General features: G+C 40.5%; 1 protein-coding gene across 1 annotated transcript in view; it reads right to left on the reverse strand.

Moving 5' to 3' along the window:
• OPHN1 (oligophrenin 1) overlaps window positions 1–25,164 on the reverse strand; it is a 278,964-nt gene that overhangs the window by 13,767 nt on the left and 240,033 nt on the right. Inside the window, exons 17-18 of the mRNA XM_037054966.1 lie at window positions 14,943–15,090; window positions 5,531–5,854 (exon numbers count right to left, since the gene is read on the reverse strand). Of these exons, the coding sequence (XP_036910861.1) occupies window positions 5,531–5,854; window positions 14,943–15,090 (472 nt within the window). The remainder of the gene's footprint in view (window positions 1–5,530; window positions 5,855–14,942; window positions 15,091–25,164) is intronic.

Raw genomic sequence — 25,164 nt, forward strand, 5'->3', positions numbered from 1 at the left:
TCTGAGCTTTTACGGCATCCATATCTGAGGCCTGAGGTTTCTTTCCATAAGTTCCAGAAGACAGAAAATTATGCCTCTGCCACCTTCCACGCCTGCCATTTCCCAGGAGGATGCTACGCACCCAGCAGCACAGCACCATCATCTGTTTAACTTCTACTGTATTACCAAATACTTTGTACACCTAATTTATAATTAAACCTCACAAAAACCCTGCCTACAACATAGGCACTGTCCCCACTGTTGAAAAATCTGGCTCAAGGAAGGGAAGTCTGCCTGATGAAGATCATGTAGTTAGTAATTAGACTCCTATAAAAGCAAAACAACTGCTGCCATTTTACTGAGTACACATTACGTGCCAAGCGCTTAGATATTTCATTGTTACAGCAGCCTTATGGGCACAATTATTATCTTCACATTACGAATGAGAAAACGAAGGCTCAGAGAGACTGTGACCTGTCCAAGGTCCCACCGCAAGGATGACACAGGACTCAAACTAAAATCTTAGAGATGCTAGAGCCCAAATCCCATTCAAGGCTCCACTAAGCCTTTCAACCAAACTGTACTTCCTCTTTTTTCTCTTTAACTTTGGTCCACAACCTGACTTTTACTACACATTTGACCTCCCTCTCCGGCCCAACCTGCTCCCTCCCTCCCCATTCTCTGTTAAATGACAACCAAAGAATCTTAGCACTCATAGACCTGATGGCTATCAGCCTTCCACCTTTCCTGATCACCCTCTACACCCTATCCGAGGGCGCAGAGTAGGCGAGACCGTTTCCCCATGTAGATATTCCCCCAGTCTTCTAGAATTATATCTTTCTTTCTATGACACTGCCCGATACTCACCTAAAAGCCTCTTCCCTCCTTTAGCAACTAATTGCCCTTTTGGATCGATCTGGAGGTAAGCTCCAGGAAAGGCAGGAATGAAAACCAAACACAGTAGATTTTTAAAGCTTAATGAGTCCAAACAAGAAAATCTGGATAATGGCCAGCACAGCACATCACTGCAAGAGCAGGTCTGTTCTTAATACTTTTGGAGCAGATGTAAATGCCATTTAGAACACGAGACACCCCAGTAAAGAACCGGTGGCCCTGGGGCGAGGCAAGGCCTAACAAGCAGTATTTCTTCAAGCCCAAGAGCACACCATGAGAACGCAGTCTTTTCTCTCCTGTAAGACAGAAGAAAAGGGCTAAGAAGCCCCTGCCCTGCCAAACCCTTATGGCATAGGGTCCCAGTGTGGATGCATGCCCCACATTTATCTCAGAATCTCAGACACAGAGACGGGCTCCTTGCCCCCTGTTCCTACTGGAATTTGTTCTCACCCCCCTGGAACATGGGTCACACTGGAGTGGAACTCACTGGGTATATGCCAGCCTCACCATGAACCTCTAGAAAACAGGAACCATGGACTCTCATCTCTGTCTCTCCTACTGCATAGCACTGTGTCTGGATAAGTTAACACATACATGCAAGTATATGTCTTCCCCTTCCATTCCCCAAAGGAAAGCTTGAAGCCCCTTTGCAGAAGCTACACAAATGCCCTTTTTCCAAAGCCAGGCCTGGTAACAGACAGTATCCTCCAGGGAAGGGAAGAAATTGGGTTTGTATAAGTTTGTTTCCCCCAAATGAAAAGTTCTTTTATATTGTTACTATTACTTTTTATTTTTTAATTTTTTATTGTTATTCAACAGTAATACAGTTGTCCAAATTTTCCTTCATTGCCCCACTCTGCCCAGCCAACCCCCCGCTCCCACAGTCCATACCCACACCACTGTCCATGTTTGTGGGTCACTCATATATGTTCTTTGACTAGTCCCTTCTTAGAAAACAGGAAGGGGGAAGGTAGCTAAAACCACTTAAAAACAAAATTGTGGTACCCAAGGAGTCTAGGTTCAAGTCCCATGTGTACATCTTACTACCTGGGTGGCTAGGCAATTTATTTCACTTCACCGAGCCTCAGTTTCTCCATGTATGAGATAGGGAGAATAAAACCTATCTCATAGGCCTATCGCAATGAGTAGATACAACAGAAGAAGAGAAAGTGTGAGGTCCCATGTCTGGAATGAAAAAGAACACTTGGCAAAGTTACATCAGCAAACAATACTGATTTTATTATAAAGTTGACTTCCACAGAATAAAGCAACTTAACATGCACCTTGCTGTTGCTATTTTTCATTGCAATGAACAAATATGGAGACTATCAAGTCTACTCGAATGTTGGATCGACAGAAGGGGCAAAGGTCAAGGACAGGGCAGTGGCGTAGTTGGATCACTAAAGCAATGGGGTCTACGCAGTGACCCTCAGGATGACAAGCAAAGCTCTGAACAACACAGGTGAAAGGGAATAACAACTGCAAGGTAGAGAGTAGGTCAGCTGGGATGACAGCTCCCTCCCTCTGACACTGCCATTTAAGCTGCTGGCTAGCACCTGAAACTGACAAACCACCAGTTATAGCTTAGAGTCAATTTTTTACAGCTTTGCCTTGATTGATAGCTGCTCTCATGCCTATAATCTCTCATTGGAAGTGCAGCCAAAATGGGAGGAAGGGGAGAAGTAGGAGGTGGGAGTGGGCAAGGTTCAAAGAGGCAACGGCAGAGGTTTGATTAATTTCCCATCCAGGCCAGAACTACTATCTCAGTCATGCTTTCTGTGACTGAGTCTGGAGGCATGGGGCTTCAAAAAAAGCTGCGTCACACTAGCCTGTTGCTAACTTATTTGAGGCAGAAAGCAAAGCCAGGCAATGCTGTGGCAGAAATTTCTATAGTCTGGCCGACACTGAACAGTTACTGTAAGATCAGTACTTATAGTAACTGAAACCATCAGATCAGAGCAGCAGCTACCAGCCTCCAGTGGAGCAGGACAGTGGATGAAGGGGATGAAGGGAATGCCCCTGGGATTTTGCTCTGCCGCAGAAGTTGGTTTCAGTGGAACTGATAGGGAGGGCTAAGTTACTGTGTGTGCTGACTTCACAGGATCTGGCTGACTGACCTTAAGGCTTGGCGACAGGCAAGACAAACTTTACTGTGATGAACATAAGCTAAGTTACACAAACTCTCTACCAGATTGATGTGAAGGTCAATATAGGACATAAATTGAAACAGATGTCTACATAGAAGTCAGGCCTTACTTGGCCACTTCCCAGAAGAGGCAAATATTATAGAGGGAAAGGGCAGGGGCAGGGAACTAATAGCACATTTTGAATATTGCTTTATGTCAGATTATTTTTTGTTATTCATTTTTAACTGTAGCAATAATTCTGAGCAGTGAGCTGTTTCTCCCATTTATAGGCATGGAAACCAAGGTGCAAAGAGGTTAAATAGCTTAACTATAACCATACAGATGCATCAGCAGATTGAGCCAGAGAATAAATGCAGAGTCAGTTAAACATCAGGAAAATCTTAAGGGACCCCCAGTGAAGAGCTTTCAGTGAATTGTGCCCTGTTACATGCAACAGCCTATGGAAGAAAATGCTTCTCAGAAACATTTTCTGACCTCAAACGCAGAAGAGATGTGCTTTACTTTAACAACTGGCTTCTTCTTGTTACCTTTAAAACCTAGACGTAGTAGCTCAGTGGATTGAGCACAGGCCTGCGAACCAAACAACCTTGGTTCGATTCCCAGTCAGGGCACATGCCTGGGTTGCAGGCCAGTTCCCAGCAGGGGATACATGAGAGGCAACCATACATTAATATTTCTCCCCCTCTCTCCTTTCCTTCCCCTCTAAAGATAAAACCTGGACTTAGATAAGCATTGTGTTTTTTCCCCCTCTTTTTGTTTTCTCTAGAAAGTTTGGAGCCAAATGTTCCCGCAAGTGGGTAAGGCTTCACAGCAAACACTTTTGAGTATGAACTCCATTCTTTCCATCTTCCTGCTATTATACCATTTCTCCTCATTGGCCTCAACTTGTCTTACTCATACTCTAGAATCTAAAGCTGAGGTCAGTAAACTTTTCTGTCAAGTATCAGATACTCAACATTTTAGGCTTGGAAGGCTACCAAGTCTGCATTGCCAGCACTCGATTCTGCTATTGTAGTGTGAAAGCAGCTCTAGGCAATATGTAAATGAAGGGGCCTATGTCCTTGCACATGGAAATGGGAATTTCATATACTTCTCTTGTTATGACATTATTTTTCTCTTCAGTTTTTTCAACCATTTAGGCCATGGTTTAGCTAAATCCTGATAAAAGCCTCAAGCAGGCAGGAACCTTGTCTGTCTTACTCACTCTGTAGTCCTCAACACAGAGAATGGGGCCAGGCACATAGGAAGTAATAAATATTTGTTTGTTGAGTAAATTACTCTTACTGTTTTAAGTTCTTATATTTTCTATATTATGAAATGCCTTAAACCATTTTAAGGGACATTTTATAGAACGAGATAGGATATAAATCATAAGGCACATTTTTATAAGTTTATCTAGCTAGCAAGTAAAAGAATCAGGGTTTGGATCTAAGCCCCTGAGATATCCAAGTCCACATTTCTTTCCATTAATACCATACTATCTTCAGACACGTATACTCCCCCCAAATTCCCAACCGCCCAACATGAGTCTCTGCGTGTAGCAGCTGATTACATTTGCAGAACCAACCACATCCTGAATTTGTAATTTTAAAAGTTGAGAAGTTTGCAGAGGTTGTGTCCCTTTGTCCCTATTTCTACAAAACTGGAGAGTGAGAAGAAGAAAACAATAGTTCACAGGTTCAAAGCTTCTTATACAAAGCTAAAGTGGTAGTTGTATCGGATAAGGAAAAAAACCCAAAAAGCAAAAACCATAGGCTTTGGTGCCTACCAGACTTGGTGAGATTTGGTACACAGCTCTGCCAGTTAGTAGCATCTGGCAAGTCACTTACCATTAGCAGCCTCAGATTTCTATTCGAAACAAAAAAAACAGCCCTGGCTGGCATAGCTCAGTGGATTGAGCACAAACCTGTGAAGCAAAGGGTCGCCAGTTCAATTCCCAGTCAGGGCACATGCCTGGGTTGCAGGCCAGGTCCCCAGCAGGGAACACATGAGAGGCAACCACACATGATGTTTCTCTCCCACTCTTTCTCCTTCTCTTCCTCTCTCCCTAAAACTAACTAAATAAAATATTTTTAAAAACAACAACAACAACAATACATTCTTCGCAGTAAGGTTCTGAGGATCAAACATAGTGTATCAGTACCTAGTACAGTGCCAGACACGTAGAAGATATTCAATACATGGCAAGAGTAGCCATAATAATATTAATAAATAACATTATTATTAATTTACTCCAAAACTAATGACTGCCTGCTATGTGACAGTTAGGCATTGTTCTGAACACTTGGAACATAGAGGTAAATAAAACAGGCTAAAAATCCCTGTCCTCCCGGAGCTTACATTCTGGTAATCATTGCGAGTGGTTTTTTATGTTCTTATACTACCATTCCAATATTAGTGCTAGTAAAATGGACCAGATTTTGACTTAAATAGCTCCCATTTTAGAAAGATCTCGAAGTGCAAAGTAGTTACGTTCAGTTCTGGTTCCCATGGGATTTGCAGGCACTTACCCTCCTTGGGACAAGGCTGTGGCCGAGGAGCTGGTCTCTTTACATGGAAAGAGGGGGTCTTGGTGGGCCCAGAGCCTGGCACAGGTCCATTGGTGGCCTTTGGCATGGCCTTGGTCCCTCCATCCTGCAGCCTAGACACCAACTTCCCGACGTCCACCTCAGGGCAGGAATCCAATCTGCCATCTGAAACAAGCCTGCTCGGCGACTTCCTCCCAGGATCAGCTTCCCCGCTCTTCTGAACAGGCAGGTTGGGATACTGTGGCAGTTTGGGGGGTTCTATACTGTTGGTGATAGTACCATTGGGTGTTTGATGTGGGATTTCATCTAGGAAAAGTTGGTGCAAAGAGGGAAGATTAATGATAACCTTTATCATGTTTTTGTTTTATACATGCATACATAGTATTGAAAAATTGTACACACTGGGTGGATAAAATCAACAATACCCCACAAAATCAGTCTGTTCAGACCCCAATTCACATGAGGGTCACAAGTCACATCAAATAGGGAATTCAATTCAAGATCCAAGTATGATTTTCACCACAATACACCAAGATGCTTTTTTAAAAAAGGTACATGTAATTGAAAAGGAAGTTAAGAGTCCCTAATCAACTGTATATTCTATTATTTTTAAAAGACATCAGTTACTCCTTAACTATTTATATTGCCTTGAAAAGTAATTAGTAAAGATCTCTCAAATTTGAGGGTAATAAACTTGACAGAATTTAACTTCCTTCCTCATCCTTGTTTTTAAAAAAAAACAACTAGCCATTTTATGTTCTTGTAGCTTTTATTGTCTACAATTCCCTGTGACAACAGTGCACGCGTCTGTTGTTCTGAGTTTCTTACTTAAACATTTCAGACTGTAATGAGAACCAGAGATACTCTCCCTAAAAAAAATTATCCTACAGAAGAAGTACATGAAAAGTTTTTAAAAGTACTTTTCAAAACTGAACATAGTACCCTGAAACTTTTCCTAATTCCCTGGTTGAGAACTTGTTCTATAAGGAGACTGTCGCCTTCCTTAGTAACAGAAAAACTTGGTCAGAGTATAGTGGTTAGAACACAGGTTCTGGTCCCTTAAATGAGACCTGAGAGACATGTCAACCAATTGTAATACTTGAATCTTATTTAGATCCTGATTTTTAAAAACAGGAAATATGAGAAAATGAGAATTTGAACCCTAATTAAGTAGATAGTGATCTTAAGGAATCACTGGGGTTTTTTTTCCTTTTCTTTTAGGTATGGTGATGGCATTATGATTTTGGTTAACAGAGGTGTAAATCATTTAGAGCTACATACTGAAACATTTGTGAATGGAGTGGCATGAGGAATGGGTTGGGGCGACGGGTGGGGGTGTAGATGGAACATGACCGGATGGATGGCGCTAAATTGTCAAAGCTGGGTAATATCTATGTGGGGAGAATGTGATCATTTTCGGCTTTCAACTTATGTTTATGCTTGAAACTCTGCATCACAAAATGTTCAAAGAAATGCAGGCTCTGAAGCGAGGTGCCCAGGTCTGATTCTTAGTTCGGTGTCATACTGACTCTAGTATCTTGGCAAAGTTCATAATCTCTCTGTATGTCACATTTTCTCCACAGTGACATGGGCATGACAGTACCTACACCTCTCAAGGTTGTGGCAAGGATTACAAGAGATGGCACACTTATTTCAGTAGCTGATATGTAATAAACACTCAATAATTGTTAGGTACTATTTATACTCTTATGATCCAAGGGGGCAGTGAGGCAAAAGTTTCCATGTGGGAACAAAGGGCTAAGTCTTGCTACAAAGATGCCCCCCTCTGCCCCAAAGAGTCTTCTTCTATTCAGGAACCTCTCCCCAATCACTGCTGCCATCAACACAGGGGTCAGGGCCAAGAGGAGTTCTGCCACACGTCCCCTGCTCTGGCCCCAGGATGGATATACCACCCTGACTGTCTTAACCCTAACACAACTGCTACAACACTAGACCAACCAAACAAGAAAATTACCAAAGGCTCACAAATATCAGCGGGGACATAAACATAGGAGTGCTGTGTAACTAGATCACGTGCTTCCAGGACACGCCTTGTGGTAGAGGCCACCTTTAAACCTCCAGCACCCAGGAATGCCTACAAGCACATTTACCCTCACACCAAGGAAGTAACCAGTGGCAAGAACTCCTTCTCCCACACGCTCTGGGCCCAACACCTCAGTTCCATGTTTCCATCTGAATACTTTCGGATCCTGGTGAAGAGTCCCTAGAAAATCCCATCCCTGCTCTCTTTAAGAGGCTACAACAGGGGTTAGCCATGCCCTACAAGTCCTGACAGAATCATCATCATCTTAATACGGTATAGGAGTACAGTCCCACCAAGATGTTCACCTACGGTGTCAGAGATGCCATTACTTCCATGTGGGAAAGGATCTTTTCCTAGCTCACAGAAAAAAGGGATAGAACGAGAGCAGCAACGGGAACTCTGGAACTAGGCCCTTATGCTCAGAGTAACCATTTCCAGTTTTTATGACATGTTGATTATTAATGATAAAGTGGTGATGATAATTACACTGACAGTGATAAGTATGGTAATGATAACAAATACCATTATTTGAGCACTTTCTCTGTGCCAGGCCCTGGTCTAAATACTATACGTGGATTGCGTCATGTAATCTTCAAAACTAGTCTATAAAGCAGTAAGTGAACTCTTACTAGTGTCCCTTTACAGATAAGGAATCTAAGGCACTAAGAGGCTCAGTGTTACAAAACCAGTGTGGCAGACATTGTTTTCAAAGCTTGAAGTCTATCTCCAGAGTCTGCACTCTTTCTGAAGAGAGAGTTCATTGCTCCTTCAAATAATGAGAGCTCAGTATCATTCCTTTTTCCTAAACAGACATCTGTTTCCAAAGGAAAGCACACAGAGCAGCTTCAGAAACTGCAGAGAACAGGGAATAAATCCTTATCAAGCAGGGAGGCCTCAGTAGGCAAGTCGCCAGCTGGGGGCCTCTCTTCTATGTGTGGGTAAATGGTGGGGAGGAACTTTGAGAGGCTGAGCACTGGTCCAGCAAGAGAGATAAATCAACTATTATCATACAAGTAGAATCATGAAAATAAGTGCTATGAGGAGGACAGTACTAATTCTGCCTGATGGGCTGCAGAAGATCTTGTAAAATAGGTCACATTTGAGCTCGTAATTACAGGATTACAATAGGTGGACAAAAAGGAGAAAGAGATTTCAGACACAGAACAACTTGGAGGAGTGAAAGACCATGGTCTAAGTAAATGTAAAAGAAAAAACGCTCAGTGTGGTATGATCACAGAAACCACTTTTAGATGAAAAGTGTGGGTAGCTGGAGATGAGGGTTTTCAGGGGGTTGGGGACTATATTTTGAAGGGCATAAATGTCATGTTCAAGACTATGAACTTTATCATTGGGGTGCAGAGGACCCTAACTTTTTTTGCATGGAAATGGCATTATTACATGTGTTTTTAGAGTATCCTTTTAGGTTCATTATGGAAAGTAGAGTGGATTAGAGAAATCAGAGGTAGGAAGATCAGATAGGGGACTGCTGATGAGAAGGATCTAAACTGGGGAAGCAGCAGCAAAGAGAGACAGATTCAGGAGATGCTGAGCAGGAGGGTGGGCGGAGCTTATATGTGTGGATATAAAGGACTCCATGATGCTGGTGGAAGGACTCACTAAAATACTATTTTATAGACAAGTGGAACAAAAAAATTAGGGGAAAAGTAATGATTGGCTACTGGTAAAGAACCATGGTGAGTGCAGGTGAGTAGAAGAATTGGTTCCTTCTAAGAATAGTGTTCAAGTAGGTTACAGGGAGTACAATATAATAGTACACAAAGGAACTCTAGAATCAGATGAATACAAACTGTTACTCCATCATTTAGTAGCTATGGGAATTGGGCAAACCACTCAACTTCTTTTGGCCTCTGATGCCTTCACTATAAAATGGATCTCAATATACCTATGTCACATGGGAAGTGACAAAGACTGAGTGAGTATGGATTCACACCCACTTAGGATGCCTGTAATTCAAAGGATAATAAGTCATGGAAACAATGTAAGAGTCTACTGACAGATGAATGGGTCAAGAAAATGGGATATTTAGCCTCAAAAAGAATGATATCCTATAATTTGAAACAATATGGAAGACATTATGCTAAGTGAAATAAGCCAGACACAGAAAGGAAAAACAACAACAACATGATCTCATTTACATGTAGAATCTAAAATGTTGAATGTATAGAAGAAGGGAGGAGAACGGTAACTACCAAGGGATAGGATGGGTTTGGGGAACAGGCAGATGTTGCTCCAAGGATACAAGTGGCAGTTATGGAGGATGAGTAAGTCTGGATATCTAATGTACAGCATGATGACTACTGTTAACAACATGTATTGAACATGCTAGATTTGGGGTGTTTTGGGGTTGTTAAAGAGTAGTATCTATGCCCCCGGCTGATGTGACTCAGAGGATTGAGTGCCAGCCTGTGAACCAAAGGGTCACTGGTTCAATCCCCAGTCAGGGCACATGCCTGGGTTGCAGGCCAGGGCCCTAGTGCGGCCCACATGAGAGACAACCGCACACTGATGTTTCTTCTCCTTCTCTTCCCCTCTCTCTAAAATTAAATAAAGTAGACTTCATCTTGGTCTGGGGTATAAAGACAGCTTTTTCTAACAGGAATTGCTGATGGATTAGCAATTGCTTCCAGCAATCAGTAAGGTAAAAGAGAAAGAAAGTAATTGAGGAAGATTCTAAAGTTCTTGACTGTAGCACCTGGGTGACTTAGCAATTGGATGGGGGAGACCAGAGTAAGAGTAAGTTGAGGAAAACTATGGAATCAACAATTGTGTTTTTGTACATTTTAATATTTTTATTTTATTGAATTTATTGGGGTGAAATTGGCTAATGAAATCATAGAAGTTTCAAGTGTACACTCTATAATTATACATCATCTGCACACCCCACTGTGTTTTCACCACTCCAAGTCAAGTCTCCCTCACGTCCATTTATCCCCGCTGCTGGCTTCCACCTCCCCCACCCACATTCCCTCTGGCTATCACCACACTTGTCTGTGTCAATGTGTCATATATATATGGCTTAATCCCTTCACCTGTTTTACCCAAGCCCCTGCCCTGCTCCCCTCTGAGAGCTGTCAGTCTATGTATCTATGCTTCTATTTCTATTTTGTTTGTTCATTATTTTTTGTTGATTAGATTACACATATAAGTGAGATCATATAGCATTTATTTTATATTTTAGTCTTTGAAAAATTTTATTGATTGATTTGAGAGAGAGACATTGGTTTGTTGTTCAAATTATTTATGCATTCACTGGTTCCTTCCTGTATGTGCCCTGACCGGAGATCGAACTCACAACCTTGGTGTATCGTGATGACACTCTAACCAACTGAGATACCCAGCACAGGTTGGCATTCGTCCTTTTAAATTGCAGATTCCCATGAGTTATCCAAGGATAACTATTGAATAGGGATTTGAGATAGAAACAGAAGGACAATAACAGTCCTAGGTACATAAATTTGGGAATAATCCTCAAATTTAAGATATTTTCAAGTTGTGAAATTGAATGAGATCATACAGGAAACAAACCTAGAGAAGTGGACTTGAAAAAAAAATCTGGGACCTTCCAACATGTAGAAGTTGGAAAGAGAATGAAAGCTAGAAGAGCAGACTAAGATAGATATGTCCAGTGAGGTAGAAGGAGCGTTTGGTGTTCTGAAAGCCAGGTAAATAAAATGTATCAAGAAGAAAGAGTTAACCAACTGTGGCAAATGCTGTGCACAAACTGAGTATGATGAGAACAGGGGAGTGGCTGGCCGTTTGGTTTAGCTACATAAAGATTGCTGGTAACCCTGACAAAAATGGTCTCAGTAGAGTGGTGGGGAGGGATGCAGAATGAGTGCAGTGTGCATACTAAGCAATTATTCCACTGAATGGCATTTTTTAAACACATATCTCTCTTCATTTAGTCTATAAACTCCTTTAGCACAGAGACTGTGTCTTACTTCTATGCAGCACCGTACCTGACAGAAAGAAGTTATTGAATCCACGCGAGTTGATTGTCTCCCCACATTTACTGATAACAATTGACAAATAAAAGTTGTATGCATTGGGTTAGCCAAAAAGTTTGTGTAAAAGACAGGATACATTTTTCATTTTCACCAATAATTTTATCAGTTATTTTCAGTATGTCTGCTATGTCCTGCATGGTACAATGTTGCTTATTCTCAAGTAATGTCTTTACTTGATTGCTGTCAACTTCAACAGGTCTACCCAACCATGGAGCATCATGCAGCGAGAACTCTCCAGCACAAAAACTTCACAAACCACTTTTCACACATTCCATCAGTTACAGCACCTTCTCCATACACTGTGCAAATCTGTTTTTTGCATTTCAGTTGCATTTTTACCTTTCTTTGAAATAATAAAGCATAATATGCTGAAAACATTGCTTATTTTCCTCCATCTTCAATATAAAAATGGCTGCCCAAAAATTCACCAATTTTGATAAGTTTTTTTTTAAATGCACACTGATATGACAGCTGTCACAATACAATCTAACAAAATTGTTTCAAACAAAGTTAAGGACAACTAAGCACTACTAGAGCCGTTGTACAGAAAAAAAAAAACACAGATGAACTCTTTGACCAACCCAATATTTAAGGTATATAATATGACGTTTTGATATATGGATATGTTGTGAAATGATTACCACAATCAAGCTAATTAACACCCATCACTTCACACAGCTACTGAGTTTTTTTATGCGATGAGAATATTTATCTAATCTCTTCACAAACTTCAAGTACACAAACCGTATTATTAACTACAGTCACTATGGTATACCTACCTCTCCAGAACTTACTCAGCCTGCATAACTTAAATGCTGTACCATTTCATCAACACCTTCTCATTCCCCATCTCCCAATTCCCTGGCAACCACTACTTTATTCTATGCTTCTATGACTTGGACTTTTTTTGGCTCCACTTGCAAGTGAGATTGTGCAGTATTATTGGTCTTTCTGTCCTTGGCTATTTCATTCAGCATAAATTTTTCCAGGTTCACCTTTGTCACAAGTAACAGGATTTCCATCTTTTTAAAGAGTAAATACTATTCCATTGTATCTGTGCATCTCCCACATTTTCTGTATCCACTCATCCACCAATGGACACTAGGTTATTTCCATGTTTTCATTATCATGAACAATGCTGCAATTAACATCAAAGTGCAGTTACCTATTTGAGATACTGGTTTTTTTCTTTGGATATATACCCAAGTGGAATTGCTGGAACATATGGTACTCTTATTTTTAATTTTTTGAGAAACCTCCATACTATTTTCATAATGGCTGTACTCATTTACATTTCTACCAACAGTGGATAAGGGTTTTCTTTTCTTCATATCCTCATCAACACTTACATTTTGTCTTTTTGGTAATAGCCATCCTAACAAGTGTGAGGTGATATCTCATTGTGGATTTGACTTGAACTTCCTTGATGATTAGTGAGGTTGAGCTTTTTCCATATACCTGTTGGCTATTTACATGTCTTCTTTTGAGAAATGACCTATTCAGATCCTTTGATCTTTTAAAATTTGAGTTATTTCTTTTTTGTCATTGCGTTGCATGAGCTCCTTATATATTTTGGATACCCTACCCTTATCAGATAATATTGTATACAAATATCTTCTATTCTGTAGATTGTCTCTTTATTCTGTTAACTGTTTGCTATGCAGAAGCTTTTTAGTTTGAAACAATCACATTTATCTATTTTTCTTTTGTTATCTATGCTCTTGGTATCATATACAAAAATATAATTGCCTAGACCAATTTCGAGGAGCTTTCCCCCTATTTTTATATTCTAGTAGTTTTACAGTTATAGGTCTTACATTTAAGTCTTTAACATATCTTTGAGTTGATTTTTGTATATGGTATGAGATAATGGTCCAATTTCTTTCTATTACATGTGGATATCCAGTTTTCCCAACACCATGTACTGAAGAAACTAAACTTTTCCCATTCTGTATTTAAACTTTGTTGAAGACCACTTGATCATTAATGTGTGAATTTACTTCTGGGCTCATTATTCTCTTTTACTGGTCTAAATGTCTATTTTTTTCTTAGCCATTTTGGGTTTTTCATCAGTATTTATCCCCCACTACACGCTCTTCCATGCCAGTATGATACTGCTTGGATAACTATATCTTTGTACTGTATCTTGATACTAGAAAGTGTGATGCCTCCAACTTTGTTTCTCTTTTTCAAGATTGCTTTGGCTGTTTGGGGCCTTTCTACTCAGTCATTTTGAATGCAATGGCATCTATGCCCCCATTGACTAGTACAGTGAAGTCATCATAGTTCACACATGCACATTCCAGTCCACTCTCCTTGGCTGCCAGGCTACATCAATGTCACACAAACCATTCTCATTATATTAACAATGGCTGGACATTTTTTTGGACAGACCTTGTATATGTGTGTCAGGTTAAACTGGTTTTATATTGTTAAAGTGAGCTGTTTCCTTATTGATTTTCTGTGTGGATGATCTATGCATTGCTGAATCTAGGGTAGGTACTGAAGTTCACTACTGTTATTTTATTGCTATTTGTCTGTTCATTTCTGTTACTACAATATTTGCTTTACATACTTAGCTGCTCAGATATTGGGGGAGGAGTGACATGAGTAGTGTAAAAATGTCTTGCTGGTTTGAGGGAAAAAACATGCTTGGGTTGAGGGTTCAATCCCAGGTTAAGGCATGCACAGAAGGCAATGAGTTGATGTTTCTCTCTCACATTGGTGTTTCCCTTCCTTTTTCTCCCTCCTCCCCCCCCCCTAAAAAAATTAATAACTTTAAAGAATTAAAAAATAATGTTCTTCCTACCATATACAATGAGCCTTTTCTTATTTTTGTGCTTCACCTAGATGCTATAATCTCTCAGCTGGCTACCATAGCTTTCATGAAGATATTTTGATGCATGGATGGTTGTTCAAATTATTGTTACTGGGAGGGGACGGGTTCTGGAAACTACTATTCAGCCATGTTTGCTGACATCGCTCCTCCATGTTATCTGCATTTGAAATTAAAATCTAGAACATTCAGAAAGTATATTGCTCACCCATTTCAATGTACTGAGGTACAGATCTAAGAACATCTTGGACCCTCCACTGGCCCACAAAGGGACCATGGTAACTGACTTTGCAGGTTTATCCTTGTCCTATCCACTGCCAATGGACTAATTTGCTGTCTGGGCACCAATTTTTAAAACCTTGCTTTGCGTGGCCCAGGAGACACAAAAAGTCTATCTATGCATGGATAGAAATGGCCATACCTCTCTCTACTTCTGCCTTCTTTGTGTCTAATCACTGTTTTCTTAAGGTGAACTGTAGTACTGACCTTCACTTCCATCCAAGGGAGGAGTATAGAAAATTGTCCTTTCCCGCAGCAAACGCTTCGAAATCGTGATTGGTTTGTGCCTTCTTGCTGTCACTCGAGGTGGAGGCACTGGGGGTGCAGCACTCTCCTCAGGCGGACCTGAATAGATCTGTAAAGGGGGGATAGTTCCAGGAAACGATTAGGAAGATCAAGTTTTTGCCTCCCTAATGCTAAGTACTACTTGATGCCTGCCAGGATTACGTCTATAGTCTGCCACAGCAATTCTAAAATGACTCAAGGAATTGGGGGGATTGTCTTAACCACTCTAGCTACTAGGCCAGTATTTAAAAGTCTCCCTCCACATTGGAGGTACAGCACCTGGCATTTCTCAGTGTGGAGGAAATAATACAGACAAAACCTCCAACATCAATACTGGATCTTCCACTTACTGCCTGGGAAACCTTAGCGAAGTCACCTCCCATTGCTGGCCACTGAATTCGTGGTTCTCTTTGCCATAAGAGGTTAGTCTGTACCTTCATAGATCTACTTCTCTTTAACTTTCAGGACTCAACTCATGATCCTCTGTATGAAGCATGCCTGACTCTCAAGACAGAGATATGTTTCCCCTTCCATGTGCCCCCACAGCATCTGATGTGCATCCTCATCATAGTAGTTATCACATTGTATCCCGAGTATTAGTTGATTCAACCTCCCTGGCAGTGTCATGAGTTTCCCAACAGGAGAGAGTTCTGTTGCATACATCTCTGGAAGGCAGGGTCCTAACAGGGCACCAGGCAAAAGGTAGCAGCTCAATGACAATGTTTAGACTGAATGGATGAATTTTGGCTGCCAGGCCCCTCAAGGCCTGTTAAATAATAGAGTCTTTTCAACTTATTCCTTTTCTAATTGGAATTAGGAAAAGAGAATATAACATAGAGATTAAAGAGTCAGCTATGAAACTGGACTACTCTCTTATACCATGTAAAAAATAAACACAAAATGGGTTAAACACTTAAATGTAAGGCCTGAAACCATAAAACTCCAAGAAGAAAACATAGGAAGTAAACTGTTTGACATCAATTTGAGTAATATCTTTTGGGATACATCCTCTCAAGTAAAGGAGACAAACGCACAAATAAAAGAAATCTGACTTCATTAAACTAAAAAGCTTGTGCACAGTGAAGGAAACTTTAAACAAAACAAACAGACAACCTACTACCCTGGCTGGTGTAGCTCAGTGGATTGAACGCGGGCCTGCGAACCAAACAACCGCGGTTCGATTCCCAGTCAGGGCATGTGCCTGGGTTGCAGGCCAGTTCCCAGCGGGGGACACACGAGAAGCAACCATATATTGATATTTCTCTCCCTCTCTCCTTCCCTTCCCCTCTAAAGATAAATAAATAAAATCTTTAAAAAAAAAAAAACCTCGCCCTGGCTGGTGTAGCTCAGTGGATTGAACGCGGGCCTGCGAACCAAACAACCGTGGTTCGATTCCCAGTCAGGGCACATGCCTGGGTTGCAGGCCAGTTCCCTGCAGGCCAACTCCCAGCAGGGGACACACGAAAGGCAACCATACATTGATGTTTCTCTCCCTCTCCTTCCCCTCTAAAGATAAATAAATAAATAAAATCTTAAAAAAAAAAAAAGACAACCTACTGAATGGGAGAATGTATGCAAATAAGGTATCTGATAAGAAGTTGATATAAAAATATGTAAGCAACTCATACAACTCCATAACAAAAAAGTAAATAATCCAGTTGAAAAATGGGCAGAGGACATAAAAAGACATTTCTCCAATGAAGGTATATAGATAGATGGTCAACAAAGAAACGTGAAAAGATGCTCTATTTATATTTTTCTATTATTAGTATTACTAATTAGTATTTCTATTATTAGTATTACTAATAATAGAAAAATATAAATCAACACTACAATGAAATACCACCACCTACCAGACAGAATGGCTATTATCAAAAAGTCAACAAACACCAAGTACAGGTGAGGATGTGGAGAAGAGGGAACCCTTGTGCACTGTAGGTGGGACTGCAAACTGTTGTGGGCCCCTACGGAAAGCAGTGTGGAGATCCCTCACAAAACTAAAAACAGAACTATTATACAATCTAGTGATTCTACTTGTGGGTATTTATCCACAGAAAACAAAAACACTAATTTGAAAACACATATGCTATGTTCATTGCATCATTATTTACAACAGCCAAGGTATGGAAGAAACCTAGGTGTCCATCGATAGATGATTGAATAAAAAAGATGTGATGTGTGTGATGGAATATTACACAGCAATGAAAAAGAATGAAATTGCGCCATCTGTGACAACATGGGTGGATCCAGAGGGTATTATGCTAAGTGAAATAAGTCACATAGAGAAAGACAATCACTGTATAGTTTTACTTATATGTAGAATCTAAAAAAAATTAAAGCAAACAAACAAAGCGAAACAAAAACAGACTTGTAGAAACAGACCAAAGGAATGATTACCAGAAGGGAGAGTAGGGGGTGATGGGTGAAAAGGGGAAGGAGGATATAGTCACTAATATTGTGATAAGTTTACATGCTGACAAATGATTACTAAAATCAGTTGCGTGATCACATTGTAAGGTATATTAAGGTCAAATCACTATATTGTACACCTGAAATTAATTTAACCAATATAAGATTGTATACCAGCTATTAAAAAAAGTTCAGCTCTGAGTTAGATTCAGTCGTATTGAGGCTTTGCCACTTACTAGCTACATAATCCTGGGAGAGGTACTTATTAAACTTTATAAGCCTCAAACTTGAGGCTCACTTTGCACTTCCAAACCTTAGTTGCAAAATGAGTATAATGGTACCATCTATCTCATAGGGTTGTGATGATTGAGAAAATGTACATAAACAGTTTATTCTAGAATATATGAAGTGCTCAATAAATGGTAAGTATTCTATTAGCAACCCTAACAAGGATTTAAACCCACAATTCCTTAAAGGAAGAGGGAGGGAAAGAGGAGATGAAGGAGGGTAGAGTCCTAGCTGATGTGGCTCAGTTCGTTGGGTGTCATTCTGTAGCCAAAAAATTGTGAGTTCAATTCCTGGTCAGGGCATATGTCTAGGTTGTGAGTCTGATCCCTGGTCTGGGTGCATATGAGAAGCAATCTCTCAATGATTCTCTTTCACATGGATGTTTCTTTTTCTCTCTTCCTCTTTCCCTTCCTCGCTCTCTAAAAGCAGTGGAAAAAATATCTTCAGGTGAGGATAAAAATGACCAAAAAAAAAGGAAGAACAAGGGTGAAGGAGGGTGGGGGGTTCATATTAGAGCAATAAGGGTTGAGGTGGTTTTGTGATATGCAAATCAGGAATTGTGGACTTGATACCTGATCGCTCTTCAAGGTCTCTTCCAGATTAAATTATTTCGTTTTCCTCCTCTAGTAATGCAAATTATTCATTTCTCATTACCATTCTATCTTTCCTTATAGTGCGGTCTTTTTCATGGAGCTGCCCAACCCCCAAGACGGGCTCACTAACTTCTAGGGTTAGGAGTGAGAGCTGCTAATACCATCTGGAAAGGGTGCCATCTACAGGCCCTGCCTCCTCCAACTAGACTGAGACATTGTTTGGGAGTCTTTTAAGATCAGTTCTGCCAATGTGGCAGTAGGCGGAGCTCAGAGAAGATGCTCAAAAAGTCTAGAAACACAGAGGAAGCACTTCATAATGTGTATCCCCTTTAAAATTAAAGCATGGCCTGGATAACCCTACCGTCAACATGGATTGCAACATCCTCTCCAAAGCTGGCCCACAGATGTAAACCTTGGAGCCAAGCTTTAATGTGGAAATACTGGCAATTACTGTGGTAGGAAGATTCCATTTATCTGTCTCTCTGTTCTGTGGGCCCTCTAAGGCCACACTTCATATATCTTTTAAATGATAAACTCTAACCTATCTGTTACTGCTATTCCCTTTGAGAAGAATAATGGAGTAAATGATTGTTCCCAGGAAAATGTAGGTAGGTTCCATGAAATAGGGGCCTCTGCTTTGTGTTCAGGTGTATCCCCCATGCCTAGAACATTGCTGGTATGTAATAAAAATTTAGTAAGTATTTATTAAATTAATGAATATTATTATTTCTTTGGAAACAGGACTACCAAGTACAGATATAAGTCGTGAGTGGGCTTGGGAAGGAAAACTTGGGAAAATCTCCATAGTTTTTCTTAGGTGATGAGAAAAGAGAGAAGATGGGCCCATGATCTCTGAAGTTACTTTTGACAGCCCAAGTTTGATGAGGAGAACTTTTAGAGATGAAAAAGCAGTTAAGAGGAACCCAAGAAAAGAAACTCAGCCTGTTCTACTCAGTTCCCTATTGACTTCTCTTTTTTAAAGATTTTATTTATTTTGCCCTAGCTGGTGTAGCTCAGTGGATTGAGCGCGGACCTGCAAACCAGAGAATCACGGTTCGCTTCCCAGTCAGGGCACATGCCTGGGTTGCAGGCCAGTTCCCAGCGGGGGACCCACAAGAGGCAACCATGCACTGATATTTCTCTCCCTCTCTCCTTCCCTTCCCCTCTAAAGATAAATAAATAAAATCTTTTAAAAAGATTTTATTTATTTTTTAGAGAGGGGAAGGGAGACAATAAGGAGAGAAACATCAATGTGTGGTTGCTTCTCATGCATCCCCTGCTGGAAACTGGCCTGCAACCCAGGCATGTGCCCTGACTGGGAATAGAACCAACAACCTTTTGATTAGCAGGCCGGCACTCAGTCCACTGAGCCACACCAGCCAGGGCTCAGCACTGTTTGTAATAGTGGACTCCTTTGTATACAATCTCTACTATGTGTCGGTTACAGTTCTAAGTGCTTTGCATATATTAATTCATTTATTGATTGTTTATAATAAAAAGTCCTTTCTCTGAACTTCCAAAGAGAATTTGGGGCTAGCACATTCCCCGAATTCCACCACAGAATAAATCTATCTACCTTTTTCATAGGACTAAAGGAGGAGAGAAATAACTGAAAACATAAATGAAACGTTGAAGAAATCATTAAAACTTGACAGAGAATAAGCCCTCACTTTCCTTCCTCTGGGCACTCGAGTGGTTCTTCCACAGCTGAAGAACCAAGGAGGAATTCTTAACTCATGTATAGACTAAGTCAATTCATGAGGAAGAAGACTAGAGAAGGTATTTGATGCCAAAGGGTGAGCTAAGAATAAAGAGTGTGCACTGCCCAAGGTCACTTGATAACAAGTGGCAGGGCTGTGATACAAACTCAGATGTGCCTGACTTCAAGGTTAACACTCTTTTCAGTGGATAACATAGAAAGAAACATTTGAAGTTCAAAAAATAATTCCTTGGGTGAAAACAGTATCAGGCAAAACTTATTTTCCCATTGTCCCAAACTCCAGCAAAGAGGACAGAATGATTCGGCTCTCCGCAGACTGCCCAAGAACTCGGAGGGGTTTGTCGTCTTTGATAGTGACTTCAAGAAATAGCCCAGAGGATACAGAGATCAGAATGAGGCAAGGCAGTGTTGTTTATTTTCCAAAAACATAGTTAGCACTGAGTGAATATTAGCTGAATTGAATTTTAAAGTCCTGTTCTGAGAGAACAAAATACCCAAGGAAACAACTTCAACTCTGCTGAGCCTTGGCTACCTCACCTGGGGCTGCAGTCAGGAGTCCAACCCCTGGGAACCCTTTTTCTAAAGTCTTATGAGGACTGAAGTCAGATGACAACATCTGTTGGGCTATGAGACACAACCAAGAAAAGTATGTCCTTCACTGGGGAAGGGGGATCATGAACTGCTTGCCTGAGTCTGGTCATCTATTCCCTTCCGGTTTCTTCTCTGTTGGGCCTTCAGGTATGAAAGAGCACAAATTTAACATAAGGCATTTTTCAGCTGCCAAAAGCCCAGACTCATTCAAACTCTTGGAAATTTTGAACTTGAACCACTGTCCAGATTCTCCCCAGATGCCGCTTCAAGCTGCAAATATCACACTGTTCAAAAAGTACCTTGCCTTTCCATAAATCAGAGCTACAAGACTTGGCCCTGATGAATCCCAGATTTTCACCAAGTCTCCATTTACATTCTGGCTGAGGCTGTGTTGCACTTTCTGGGGGCTGGTTGTGTTAGCAAACACTGTACTCTGAACTTCATTAAAAACAAAGGTGGTGATGGGGTCAAAACAATGAGCTCTTAGCATTTGGCAGAGACCACTTTCAACATCAAGTGTGTCACCAAGTTTCCCTATAGTATGCAAGGAACTTTGAAAATGTCATGTCTGTTGCTATCAAGAGCCAACTTTTTTGTGAGAAAAGTTGTCGCCTGGTCTGTCTTTGATCTCTGCAAGTCTTTAAGGCCCTTCTAGACATAATGTTCTGGAAACCTATCTACTCTACCCACATGTCATACTTACAGAGACACTGATGCCCAAAGAGAAGTGGTTTACCCAAGGCTCCAAAGCCAGTACTAGATAGTAGAACTGAGGCCAGAACCCAAGAACACGAATCCCCAATCTGGTGTCATATTCCCTTAAAACATGGTGCTTCCTACATGGAACAGTTTTTTATTCCCACTGGATCATACCAGATAAGCCTATAACCCATGCTCTGCCTGCTGATCCACTCCCCTGGGCAGTTGCCTTGGAAAGAGAATACAGTACTGACAGAGAGAAAGCATGAAATCAGATCCCGGTAAGGACACCTCCATCCATTTGGCATGGGTTACATGGTTTCTGCCAAGAACAGTATGGCAGATTTCAAGTGGAATTTTCCTGTTAGACCTGTTTGGGATGCTTTTAGGATTGGGAAGTGACAAGTTTTTGTATTGTTAACAACCATGAATTAAAAATGACCTAAGGACTTTTAAGAAAAGCCCCTTTGACTATGAAGACTTAATAAATACCAAGGTAAAAGTATTGGAAGAATACCATATTCAGATAAAGTTAATCTTCTGTCAATACAGTCAATGGGTGGTAGCATAGGGGATGGGGGGTATTAGAATTTGGTGGGAAATGCTATGTACAAAGCACTTGACATATTTATCTTACTGAATCCTCCCAATTGAGTGAGGAAGGTCTAATTATTAGCTGCCTTTTTAAAATGAGGGGGGAAAGGCTCAGGGAGGTAGAGTGGCTTCTTGAAGACCACCTACCTAGCAAAGGATGGGGCAGGAATCCAACCTCAGGGCCATTGTCTGGTTCCAAATTGTTTTTTCATTCTTTCCGTAATAGTCTCACCTCCAGGGATATTTGGAAATCCTACAGAGGTTGCCTTGGCATTTCAAGGTTATTTCAAGAAGTCTTAATGCCAGAAAGTAGCAGTGATCCAGGCATAACCCTCAAAATCTCAGAGTTTTCCCCTCTACCCTCAATGCTCCTCCACCGATTTCTGGATTCTGAAATTCCCACAGGCAGTTATCACCGGACTGAGAAACCTGAGTCTGCTTCAAGTCCTGCTGCTGAAGTACACCTATATGGCCCTAAAGCTCAGTGGCCACAGTCTTTCTGAATTATCCAGACTCTGATGTTCCAATCTGAGACTCAGACCACTCACAGGAGAACAGCAAACATGAAGATATATGATATGACAAAAATCACTGGCCACCGAAAGAAATGGACTGTAGATCTTGGACATCTTTTTCAAATTCTCAAAAATCTGATCCTATATTTATTCTCTCTGTCTCTCTCTCTTTTCTCCTTCCTTGCTCAAAATATAACAAAAAAAGATGTTTAACTTTGATAGTCCAGGACAAATTGAATCTGTCTCGGCCTCAGTTTACCTTTAAGTAAAATGAGGGATTATCTCATAAAAGTTGTGAGGATTCAATAAGATGTCGAATGTCAAAACTTTAGCACAGTGCATGGTACATAGCAAGTTCTCAATAAATGCTAACTGTTACAATTATTTCACTGTTATAGTTATTATTTCAGTGCCAGCTAGAGAGAAGAAAAGGAAGCAGAAGGTATTTCTACCTTTTGCTGAATCTTGATGATAATTCTTAGGGTGATGAGAATCAAAAGGGTGACTCATGGGACATATTTCAGCTCTTTGAATGTTGGGGTGGGGTAAACCCTAGCTGCATCCTATACTTACTGCACTATCTCATCAGGCTTGGAGAGGCTTATTCATTTCAAACAGGTCTTGACCTCAATTCAAAGCTAAGAAAACTAGGTCTTTGCAAAATGTGTGAAAGATCTTCTTGATATAGACGGAATAAAAAACCTGAAGATGTTTTCAAAGATTCACTATGACTAATAAACACATCTGTCATTTCTCAATATTAATAATTTTCTGTTCAGAGATATTTTCTTCAAGTTACATGTTGCTCTTAACATTCACTACTTAAAGTTTTTTTTTTCTGAAAATTCATTTGAAAATGCCTGCCAAATCTCCACCTAACTACATATTAGAATCTGGAAAAGTCACCTGATTTTTTTAAATAACATACAGGCTAGTAAATGTTATTTTAAATAAGTTTTAGTTTAACTTTATCATTTCATAAATGAAACATGGCAATGAGGAAGTTATCTGGCTTAATTAGATTTTGTCTCTCTCCATGTATGTGTGTGTGTGTACACAGAGATATATTTTAAAATATGTAAAATATAAATCTATAAAGCATAAACCTAAATTTATATGTACTCCCATTTTTAAACATCTACCTACCTACCTATCTCTTCAAAAAGCACTAGAGGGAAATATATCTCTATTCTCTTGTTGCCCTCTAGTGGTGCACCAAAATCCACATAAAACCACATTTCAGAGAGAAAGGAAGATCAGGCCATGACTAGAAAAGACTGTTTCTTCTGGGTTGCTAGACTATGTATCTGAAAAATACATAAATCAGAGTTGTTCTTTAAAAGGACTCTTGTTTGCCTCTCCAAATCCATTACACGGTTATGATGTTGGGTTTTTCCTGGCCGAGGTCCCATTTGGCCATTTGGGAACATAGGCAGCATTTGAGTTCCCACAAATCCAGCTGCCTCTGGCCAATTCACAGGAAGAACTGCCCTTAACCATCTCCATCTATACCATTCAGCTCCCTTAACCCTGGCTTCTAACCATACATCTTTAGAGATAAGGCCAAAATGCACTTTCACATACATTGGTAATCGATTTTCTAATTATCTTCAAAATGATGAATTATTCTCCCAGAAAACCATATTTAAGGCAGTAAAGTAAGAGCCTGCAGGATTATAAAGTAGCCTCCAACCCAGTAAAAGAGAAAGATTGGCAATGAGGAAAGAACTCAAGGGAGATTAGAAGAGCTAAGTCAACATCAGTGATGCAAAGACAAGTACAGCTAGTTGTTGTCTGTAACATCTCATACAAAACAGCCTGTTCCCTGAGCTGCAGGCTAAACCCAGCAGAGTGAGACTGAAGTCTTGGCTTTGCCACTTACCACAATTCATCCCTCTGTGTCTAAAGCCAAAAAATAGAAATAATAATATTTATCATCCCCAGAGTTAGAATAAGGACTAAATGAGATAAAAGTACACTGCCCCACACTGGGCACATAGCCTGATTCCATGTTCCTTGAGCAACAAAAAAATCCAAATCTGAAGAGGCAGAACTGCTGGTACCTAGCTCCAATTCAATGATCTCAGCAGTAGCAAAGGAGAAAAATGGCCAATGCTTGTGTAACTGAGAAGATGAGTTTGCAAAGTATGAGAGACAACTGGTAGACTTTAGGGCTGCTACCCAAGTTCTTTTATAAACTAGCTGGGGAGAACTGTGGGGGTAGGTGGGGTTGTGGTAAAGTTCCAAAAACTAGATGAAGAGGAACCGAGTTGGAGAAATGCAAATTTGTCATCACTACGGCAGTGTACAAGAAGGGACCTCATCTGAAAGGAAGAGCCTGGATCAGAAGGTCGCCATTCTCTTTCCAATTCTAATACTGAAATACAAGGATCCTGTAGTATTTTTCCCCTTAAGTGAAACAACTCACTGCCCTCAAAACTAAATTGCTAAAACTCCCCTACAGAACTGACCTTTCCCTTTCTCTATAATTACTGACAGTCCCCCCCCCCCAGCTCTGCAAACATCTGAAAACACAAGTCAATGCAAATCGCCTCTGTGTCTCACAGTAGGAGCATGAAGTCCACAGCCCTCAGTACGATGGGAGGAGAGAGAACCTAAGAATGACTGATACTGTTCTGGTGGTCAGTGCAGCACTAATCCTCCCATCACTCACTGACCCACCAGAAAATGCAGCAGTTCGAGAAGTTGATTTAAATTGCTTGTTAAAAGTCTTT

This window comes from Sturnira hondurensis, unplaced genomic scaffold, assembly GCF_014824575.4.
Source record: "Sturnira hondurensis isolate 20B ecotype Veracruz unplaced genomic scaffold, ASM1482457v3 Scaffold0008459, whole genome shotgun sequence".
Taxonomy (NCBI): domain Eukaryota; kingdom Metazoa; phylum Chordata; class Mammalia; order Chiroptera; family Phyllostomidae; genus Sturnira; species Sturnira hondurensis.